This window comes from Rhodamnia argentea, chromosome 4 (assembly GCF_020921035.1).
Source record: "Rhodamnia argentea isolate NSW1041297 chromosome 4, ASM2092103v1, whole genome shotgun sequence".
Taxonomy (NCBI): Eukaryota; Viridiplantae; Streptophyta; class Magnoliopsida; order Myrtales; family Myrtaceae; genus Rhodamnia; species Rhodamnia argentea.
In genome coordinates this window covers 10,122,316-10,132,962 of record NC_063153.1, presented here as the reverse complement: position 1 = coordinate 10,132,962, position 10,647 = coordinate 10,122,316, and the positions used below count along the sequence as shown (strand labels likewise).

At 41.3% G+C, this 10,647-nt stretch overlaps 1 protein-coding gene across 1 annotated transcript; it reads right to left on the bottom strand.

Annotated features, from left to right (window-relative positions):
- Positions 1-311: 311 nt before the first annotated feature.
- Positions 312-3,921, bottom strand: LOC115750125 (indole-3-pyruvate monooxygenase YUCCA6). The gene is made up of 4 exons (XM_030687301.2): positions 2,638-3,921; positions 1,473-1,721; positions 917-1,039; positions 312-770 (listed from the first exon to the last, which is right to left on the bottom strand). Exons 1-4 carry the CDS (start codon positions 3,334-3,336, stop codon positions 603-605), a joined length of 1,239 nt encoding a protein of 412 aa, XP_030543161.1. The 5' UTR covers positions 3,337-3,921; the 3' UTR covers positions 312-602.
- Between the last annotated feature and the right edge of the window lie 6,726 nt (positions 3,922-10,647).

Below are 10,647 nucleotides of genomic sequence, written 5' to 3'. Positions count from 1 at the left end.
ATCAATTTGAAGAGGAAAAGTTTGGAGCAATTCTTGATTTGACTCAGGAAACACACCATATGCAAAAAAAAGTTCACAGCAGAATTAGGCAAGTCATGCATCCTCTCATCTCAAAACTCACAATCATATCAATCAGCAACCAAATACCAAACACCCTACAGTCTTCCCCCCCTCCTTCCCTCCCTCCCTTCCTCCACCTTCTTCTTCTTCCTCCTCTAACAAAAAAATAAACAAAAAAGGTCATACCTAGTTAGAGAAAAATTGGTAATAATGTACAAGAGATGTACAAGAAAACATAGGTCCCCCCACAATTTTTTTTTTGCACCAACCAACCCCTTTATTTCACTCTCCATTGCCTCCTTTCCCCCCTTTTTCCCTTCTCTTTTCCTCAACTGAAGGAGCATCATCCAGTGGCACCATAAGGGAAAAACGCCCCCTCTCCAATAATTAAATGACCTATTGAACCAAAACCCAAAATCAAATCCTTGGTCTCTTAGGCTCTTCTTTTTTTGCCTTTTCTTTACAACTCTGAAGAAAACCATAAATGATCATGATGATTTTGGGAATAGGAAGTTAGGAACTTGCATCCTGCGCTTTTCCTCCTATTTCCGACACCTCTCGATGTCCTCCGCCGTCCTCCTGGCATCCATCGACGCGCCGAGTATTCCCCGCTTGGTGAACCCGACGGCGTATAGGCCGCGCTCGCCTTTCCACCCGTTTGGAAAAGCCCGTCGGGGGAACCCGTCGTCTTTCGAGAACATACTTCCTTCCTGTACAAACAGGGACTCCGCGTCTCAAACTTTTTCAAATCTTTTCCAAGTCTTTTCGATTTGGGGGAAAAAGGAAGAATAAAAAAGCGGAATGTGTCTATTCAAATTAGGGAAATTGGGAGTGGAAGGTATCGAGTTAAAGTTACCTTTAGCCAAGTAGGCACATTGCTTTTGTAACCTGTCGCTAGTATTATGGCGTCGAATTTTTCTATCCTCCCATCGACAAACTCTACTGTGTGGCGCTTCAACCGTCTGATTCCGGGATATACCTACACCAATGACCCAATACAGAAGCTCTGTCAATTGCCCAACGCATAAAAAACTTGCTTAGAACAAATCAAAAGCTTGTAACTCCATCACATAGTCCATAAATCTAACGTCGTCGCGATAGAATTGGCATCAGTGACTCGGAAAAAATCGGTTTTTTTTTTTTTTTTTTCATTTTCATGGGTCGTAGCATTGTTTTTTAGCCAACAGATAGTTAGCTGGGAGCATGAACTATGTGCTGTTTTTGCGACAGCAAAAGCGCAACATCTTTCCCTATTCATTGACAGAGCACACAATCAGTATTCATCGATAGAATATAATTGGGTCCATCCAAATCTTAGTTGCAAGAGAGAGAGAGAGAGAGAGAGCGCTAGCTCCTTTGGGGTTCAATAGGAAAAAGAGATGTGAGATGGAAATCTTATGGCCCCCAAGTACCTTAACGTCTCCACTTTTGATCTTGGCCAGCGTCCCAACATCCAATACTGGAGTCTTGCCGTTCAGGCACTTGAGCTCGAGGGGGCCCAGCTTTGGCCGCTTCAGGCCCAGCCGGGCCGTGTCGCCGAGCATGACCCGAGCAGCAAGGAGCAAGAGCCGGTCGACAAGGCGCATGGGCAGCCACTTGAGCAACCACATGGACAACCCAAAAGTCGATCTTCCCAGCACATCTCGTGGTAGGACGTGCACCTATTCAAAACCAAAGAACCAAAAGCACAAAAGGGTCATCACTCATCGCACCCAAGAAACACATTAAAAGGTCCAATTCATATTAACCAAATGCTTAAAAGGCAACTTGGAAAGAGAAGCCAAAAGATTTTTTTCCTTCCTTTTACAGGGCTTAAGACATCATAGGAGAAAAAGGGTATGTGTGATTATGACCAACAACAACAACAACAACATAAAAAAAAAAAAATTCCAGACACAAATATTGCGCATGCTCTGAGGATTTCAAGAAAGCAAGAGATATAAAGAACAGAAAAGCTTTTTTATGGCACTTGGTCATGACCAACGTTTTGTTTTTTGCATGAACTGTTTGGAAACTTTGAACTGAAAACGCAACTCGCGCACTGAATTCTTCAACTGTTGCCTATTATTGCCATCATCCTCACGAGCGAATCTAGTGCCTCGTGATATATAGTATTAAACCTAAGATGGGCCAAAAAAAAAAAAAGTGCTTTTTTGACACCAAAAATTATTAAGAAAAAGCCCTCAATTCTCTTCTAACTTTGGTTGGAATCAAAAAACATGCTCCCTCCTCCGTCAAATCTGATTTCTCTTTAAGAAAAACAAATGAAAAAGGAAGAAGAAGAAGAAGAAGAAGAGTAAAACCTAACTTTTCCATTTTTCTGTTTTTGGTTTTGTGCCTCCTTTTCTCATCAGATTCTGGTATCAAGCAATAGGTCTAGCTAGATTCGTCTAGTTCTAGTGACCCTTTTTGCTCTTCGAGAAACCCCAAAATTAGAAGAGACATGCCACTTCCAAACTCTATCTTTCCATAGTATGGGCTTGATTGGATTTTGCTTGTTTCCTCATACAGTAGAGAGAGAGAGAGAGAGAGAGGGAAAGAGAGGGGCAGAGAAGACGAAGAAGAAGATTCTCTTACAGTGTCTCTGACCACCAAGGAAGGCATGGCATTGTGGTTGCACAGATCCAAACACACCTCCATGCCCGAATTCCCGCACCCGACTACCAGCACTCTCTTCCCTCTGAACTCCTCCCCGCTGCCGTACATGCTTGTGTGCCTTATGGGCCCCCCGAAGCCCTCCATCCCCTCTATCTCTGGCACCACCGCCTCCGCATTCTCCCCCGTTGCCACCACCAGCCACTGGCACACGTACTCCCTCTCCTCCCCCTCCTTGGGCCCCACGGTCCTCACCCGCCACAGCCCCAGCGCCCCGTCATGCTCCGCCGCCGCCACCGCCTCTTTGAACTGCGGCCGGATGCCGAAGCGCCGCGCGTAGGCCTCCAAGTACTCCACGAACTCCCGCTTGTCCGGGTACGTTTGGGACCCCAGGGGGAACCCCATGATCGGGAGCTCGCAGAACTGCTTCGGCAGGTGGAGCCGGAGGCGGTCGTACGTCTTCCTCTGCCACAGCGAGGCTATGCAATCGGATCTCTCCAGGATGACGCTCGCCACGCCTCTCTCCTTGAGGCAGGCCGCCACGGCGAGCCCCGAGGGCCCCGCGCCAACTATTATGGGGCCGTGAACGGGCTCGCAGCGGCCCGAACGCCTGCTCATTCCCCAGTTGCCGAAGAGCGGATCATGCGATTGCTTCCCTTCGATCTCTCTTGAAACGTCCATCCAAACAAACACTAGCCGCAGCAACAGCAGCAGCTCACGACAGCTTATCCAAACTCAAAATCTTAAAAAAGAAAAGAAAAAAAAAAAAAAACAAGAACAAATGGGTTCGAAGTGGAATTCTCCTCCTCCTGCTTCAACTGCCCCAAAAGAAGAGTCTGTTAGGAAGAGAAGAAGAGGTGCAGAGTACCCACTTGGCTGAAAAACGTGTCGTTGATGACGAAGATTGTAATTAGGTATGCCCAAAAAGAGATATTGAGATTTACAAGGCCAAACAATAAAATCCTGAAAAAAAGGGAAAAAAAGGGAAAAAAAAAAAAGGATGATCTGATCGACCCTCTCTTTATCTATAACAAGGAGATTTAAGGCTACGTAGCAGTCCTTGAAATTTGGAGTGGATATTGAAGAAGGAAGACGGGGGTTCTTATCCACTTGTGAGTAAATATGAGTTTGTGTATGAAAATCTGTTTATCGTTTCAATGGAGGGTTAAGCGGAGGAATGAGCGAAGGCTACGGGACTAATAAATCTGCATTCAACAGAGAGAGAGAGAGAGAGAGAGAGAGAGAGAGAGAGAGAGAGAGAGAGGGGGAGAGAGAGGGGGAGAGAGAAAGAGATGGCGATGCGTGCGTATTTATATTGCGTATTTATATCCCTATTGTTCCACATAAGAAAAAGAAATTTGGGGAAATTATGGAGCGAAGAGAAGCAAAAGCTTAGTAATAGATTTTTAGCCACTCTCGAAGCACGAACTCTCCATGTAGTCCGAGTAAATCATCATGTGTCGGGTGTAACGAATTTTCTTATTTCTCCTTCGAAATCGATTAGACATCGTTCAGCGATCGGTTCGGATGAACGGCTACGCGCCGTGGGGTCCGTAAGCATCTCGAAAGATTTGCCGAGCGGTGACAGAAGCGGGGACGTGCAAATACTCATTTGAATAATATTATCGAACACCCATTACTCCTGTGCTCTCCTTCAACCTCCTCGTGCGAACGTCATCATGTTTGTCATGGGAAACTAAGGATGAAGAGGGAAACCTAGGTGAGTGGGAAGTAGGGAGGGGAGTGTGAGAGTTTCTTTGTTCTTTTTCAAAAGAACAATGAGTTCAATTCTTGCAACCAAAAAAAAAAAAAAAACACAAAAGAATTAATAAAAAAACAGAGAAAAAGCAATCTGTGATTAAGATAGTTTTAAGTGGTTTTGGAAAGGGGTTATCATTGATAATCTAGAAGATGGGTGCAAGCGTGATCCTCCCCCTTGTCATTAGGTAAAAAGAAAACGAATTAGGGTTGGCAGTGGGTTGGACCGGACAGCTCTTTTTGGGCCTTTTTATGGAAGTGGTGAAAGTGTTAAACCAAGATGTCATCCACAAAATCCCACCGGATTGATGGAAATTGCACTGATGAAATCGTTGAAGTACAAGGTAAAGAGATATATCCAGTCATTAAAAAGCAAAAGAAAAAGAAAAAAAGGAAAAATAAAACAAAAAAGGACACAATCAAGAGACTATTGAACTTTAGGGTTAATTGAAAATGATATGGAACTCCCCCTACATGAAGGTAATATTTTCATTTGGACACCGTCGATCTAAAAAAAAAAAAAAGACATTTATGACAGAGCAACGTGCGATGAAGTTGTCATTCGTGCAATGGAATTATATTCATAAGAATTGTTAAGCTCTTATATTTCAAGACGCCGACATATAATCTTCCGACACAACCGATGGTAATTATAATTATATATCAACGGCGAAGACAATCAAAGGGGGATATTACGAGAAATTATGTGTATACTTGCATGTCTAAATTCATATAGTTTGGGCGCCTTTTCATGTCTTCTGCGTTCAATAAAATTCAACGCGCGAGGCAAGAGGTAAAAGTTGTTTTAATTGCGGTTAAGAATTTGTATCATAACGAGTCATCGGACTAAACCCTGAGGCTATTAATATATGAGGTGATCCAGTGATAAAGTTCTTTTCCAAAATTCAAACTCCTGTCAAGTTTTTGTTTCGATGCAATCAATTGTCATCTTCCTTCCATGGACCATCCCCTCCTAACATTATTATTATTATTTTTTATATATAACTGAGGTTTCCTACATGCAATGGATTATTCCTTAGGGTGGTGAGAGTTTTTGCCAATACCACCAAGTAAGTCCTCCAAGATGTGGTCGTTGGGAGTCGAACCTAGGACCTCATCAATTTAACTATTTAAGGCCCACGCGTCTCACCAACTTGTCCAATACCTCATTGGCGCCTCCTAACCTTATGTTTATCGCATAAATTTCCAATAATACCTTCTAGTATCCATCTAAAGAAAATACCAAGTATATATGTCTCATCTTTTATCCAATGACCCCTTACATATTTCTACTTTTGAAAATACCGGAAACATACCCAAGTTTTACCTTTAGAGACTACTTTGCATCTTCTTATCGATTTTCCCTGTGCCATTACTTACTAAAGTGTCATCTTCTACCAAAATGCGCATCCCCCCAAATCTCAATTTCTCATACCCTCTCAAAATCAACTGATCATCAAACACTCGAACCCTGAGAGGATATCTTGTTACCAATTCCTATCCCGCCAGCAAGCCCAACAGCAGATAGAGCGAGATACCTCTGTAATAGGCAGTAAGCGGAAAGGAGATGCCACTTCTTTCTTCCGTGACAAGCTTCGATTTGCCTCATTGCTGGATCGAGAGAACCTTTTCTTCCTATGGTAAAACAGAAAGATGCTTAAATGAGCTTGTAAGGACAGATAACATGGTCTTTTCAATGTAAGGGTTCTTTAAGGTGTACGAAAGATAATAGCAGAGATGGCAGATAATATGATTATCATGACGCCTTACGGACTCTATTACATTGGCCAAAATTAATTCGAATAGCAAAATTCGATGTTAGATCATTGATGGCATCAAATTTAGAAATTTCTCCTCAAATTTTCCTTTCCCGCCCTTTCACTAGCTTCCCAAACACAGTGAAAAGTAGAGCGCACCAATGAAAGGGATCAAGGCTATGAATTCTACCTAACCTTCTTCCAATTGGAACATGTCGTCCTCTCATTCCAGCATATAATCAAAACAGAAAATAAAATAAATTTAAAAATTATGTGAGTACATAATTGAAATTTCGCATTACCAATTGTTAAAACAAAAAAAGAAGACAATTATTGATCCATTTTTATTAATTTCAGTTAATTCTAAACCCTTCTACACATCATTTTCTTGTTCTGACTGATGCAAACATGATTGATTCAAAAGAAACGAGACATTAATGAACGGAATAAAATCAGGGGGACCATGAAGATGATTTTGGGATTGGAGTAGCGAAGGTTGCTTCTTGAAGATGAGCACTGCCTCGTTCGAAAGCACGACCGATGACCGATCGTGAAGAGTAGGGATGAGCGGTTCCGCACACGTTTCGCCTGGAATCTACTCGTCGGAACATGTTTCTTATTTTTTGAAAATCGAAACCTACTCTACATACCCTTGAATCCGGAACCTGCTCTGTCCTAGGTTTTATGGTCGGTTCTAGGATTTATCCAGGTTCCACCCGTATTCTTAATTGACCGAGTATAATGATCATCACCTTTAATGACAAACATTTGTTGTTACAATCCACTAACTACAACTTATGTTTAGACTCCAATAAATTTGGAACATTAACAATTTAAAATTTTTAGTAATAAATATCGACGGAAATGAAAGTTCAGCCTGGTGGTTTCAAATTGCACACATCGGACTCTATGAAATACCGCAGAATCGCGTGAAGATATATACCAAGAAAAACACAAAAAACTTATTATAGTTTTAAAGTTCCGCCTATCTTGAACCCGAAACCTACCCGTCGAACAAGTTCCCCAATTTTTGGAACCTAAAAGCTACCGTACATACCTTCTAACCTAAAATTGAACCAGTGGGAGACCAATCCGGTTCTATGTTTTACCATGGACCATGCTTACCCCTAGTGAAGAGGGGTTTAACAAGAGTGTGAGCCTTCTCTTCATGGAACGTTTGAGAAAGACAAAATGTTTCTCTCAGGTGGGTTAATTTTTTTTTCCGAGCGCGCTTTGAAGAAATAAATTTCGACAAAGAAAGATGCGCGATTTTGATAATTCGGTCCTTGCGGTGAATTAATAAGTTTTTTCTCGTCCTTCTACATATCTCCTTAATCGGTTAATAATAGAAAACCTAAGTAGTTACGGAGAACTAACTCGTTTACTGCAACTAAGTCATAATCTATTAGCGTAACTTGGTTTCCAATCATCAACATTTGCAAACATTCTCTCACTTATATGCTGTGTTGTGAAAACTAATGATTGATTGGGAAAAGTTGGATTAGACTTTGAGGTGTGAATTCACTTTCTTTAAGGAATTATTTGCCCTATAACTTGTCTAATGGTCATTGACAAAAATTCTCCATGATACAACAAAGTCTCAAACAAGAATATCAAATAGCAATTCTAGTATTTCTCGAGGAATTTTCAAAGGGAAAACAATTGAAAAGAAGACTATACTTTCTCTTGAAAGAAACAAAAATGGAAGCAAGTGAAAATGTGAAAAATAATAAACAGAAACGTGGAGTACATATTTGCGAAAATACGTTAGAACAAATACAACCTTCCAAAAGTTGCAAGAGCGCCTAATAATTGTTAGGCAAATTAGTAAAATGTGCAATTAATTAATAAAAACATAACCGCAACTATATCATGAACAGTCATACGTTATTTTATAATTATGAAATTAATAAAAAAAATATGAAAATTATTTATTAGTGCCAAATTTGGTTCATGTGCATGTAAAGTGCACCTACTAGTCGCCCACCGCCATGTGGGTGTAATAGGTTCCAGTCCACTTACACTCCCATTTATTCCATGTAAGACAAGGCACTTTTTAGTTTGTTTTACAAACAAAGTACCAACATGTTAAACGGAGGACTTACACAAACGAAGGACGAGAGACGAGTACCAAGTACATATGGCACCCGTCTTGATACGTCCATAAACGGAGCTCGCAGAAACGAGGCGATCGAAAGATTGATATTAGGAAAATGACTTAGAACACCGCCAATCAAAATGGCAAGTCTCCATTAGATTTTACCAACCAAGGAAAGGTGGGATTCTCACATGTCATCCTCCATCTTCACAAAATCTAGTGAAATCACCCTTCCGCACATGTCCCCAGTTTTGCCGAGCCCAAGTTGCAAGAGTGATGATGAGTTGCACGAGCGATGGGGCAACCCAAAGCCCTCAACGACATCAAATCAAAGCTTTGCCCACGAATTTTCATACATGCACTCCCCAAATGCGAAACCACAATCATTTGCTCATCACTTTAAAGACATTCACAAGTCCTCAAAGAGAGAGAGAGAGAGAGAGAGAGAGAGAGAGAGAGAGAGAGAGAGAGAAATTGTAGGGTTGGTTTAAGGTGGGTGGCGTGATTTGATTACTTATGGGGCACCTCCCCCTTTACTTTCTTCTTTTGGGTTCATTTTTTTTTTAGGTGCAGCATTTTTGTCGAATTTAGGAAATCTTTTTAGTCCTAAAACAAATCTAAGTGGATGTCATGTATTGTCCCAAGTGGTGATCAAAGCATCACAATTGGCTTACCTAACTAACACGCAAAGGAAACCCAACAAGGGATTGCAATCTCGAACTTGATCTAAAGAGTTCCACCAAGTCTTTGAAGAGCAAATCTTAATTTGTAGTTTATGCGATGAGCAGAAAATAGTGATTCGAAATTGTGAGTACTATTCTCATGTGACGGGATTCGAAATTCGAGTTTAGGGCTTTTCTCACCCTACAACCATTTGTTTGACCCTCGCTTCTTTTAGTTCCACAAGGATTGTCCGCCGGAAAATCGACTACGGCTAATGTTAGGAGCACGAGGAGGGAGTAGGCATTGCTGTCTAACTATTGGTGTCCGAATTGACGTTTTTTGTCGGTTAATGCCATTGACTCCACAAAGGCCCCCCATATGCCATTGACTCCACAAAGGCCACCCCATCAACCCGACCAAGTACATCATCCGCACATAATTAGGGTTTTAGTCATCCCAAAAAGTAACGCAAAATCACATTCTTAAAAACAAAAATGTGGCTGCAAAACATTAGGATGTTCCAAACATAAGCGAACCCCAACAAATCTTGTTCGATGCATATTTGGGAAAAGATAGGTCACGCTATCGAACGAAAGAATCTAGAGGTCAGCTAGAAGACCGGCCTTGGTGGAACATTAATTTAATGCTCTCCAAGTGGCGATTCTTCATCGCGGAGATTCGGCATTAACATCATGCTGAGATTGCACCCAAATGCTTATGATAATCATAGCACGATTCGATGAGCTTAAAAAGTTTCGTAGTAATTATCATGCCATAGAATGATAGAGGCACGTTATTCTCATAAATATGTCATGAAATGAATGAACCATCAGCCAAAGTTTCCCTTTCCATCAATTGTTAGATGCACAGTCCATCAAGGTCCTTTTCATCGGCCGTTGCCCACTCTTCTCTCTCTCTTATTTCCTTTTTTCTTTTCCCCATTTCTTCATTTAGTTAAAGCTATGAAGTTTGGAGCGATGATTAGGTACGTTTTGGTGAAGGAGATGGACCGTATACTAATGTCCTGATCTTTGAAAGATGCTTCCGAAAATTCCTTAGCCACTTGGTTTTAAAAGGTCACCCATTCGTGAGCATGTTTAGGACTTTTTATTCATAGCCACATTTATGGATCAACTTTTCCTGGAGTTAGCCTGAATTTTTGGTGGAGAGTTTGTCCATTAGCCCTTCGCGGAAATTGAAAGTCCAGAATGTGATCTTTGTTGCACTATTATTTGTTCTCACTCCCTCAACACCAGGTATGTTGATATGTCGCTCATGAAAAAAGTTTAAAATTGCGTATTTAATGCTCCCCGAGCGCGATATTATTATGCCGACCCCCACCAAAAGCGATAAACCGATGTTCCCATAAGTCAGATTGCACAGTTCTTAACTGAAACTTTTCGAACGTCGTCTGTGATTATCTTCGAAGAGTTTAAGCATTAATGTCGAGGAATATTTTCGAATTAAATTGGGCGCCAAACATTGTGATGTTGAAATGGATTTAATATGGATGGGGCAATAGGGAAATGCAAATTGAAGAAACAAGCGCAAAGTGTCTGAAATTAAGCTGATAAAAGAGGGGGAAATTGTAAAGAAATGATTGAAGCATCATGGATGAATAATTAAGGTTGGGGATGAGCCGAAAGCAGCATAATTAAGCAAGAAAATTTGACTAGAGGGGTTAATGGCATGGGGGAAGGGAAGAGGGTAGGTAGG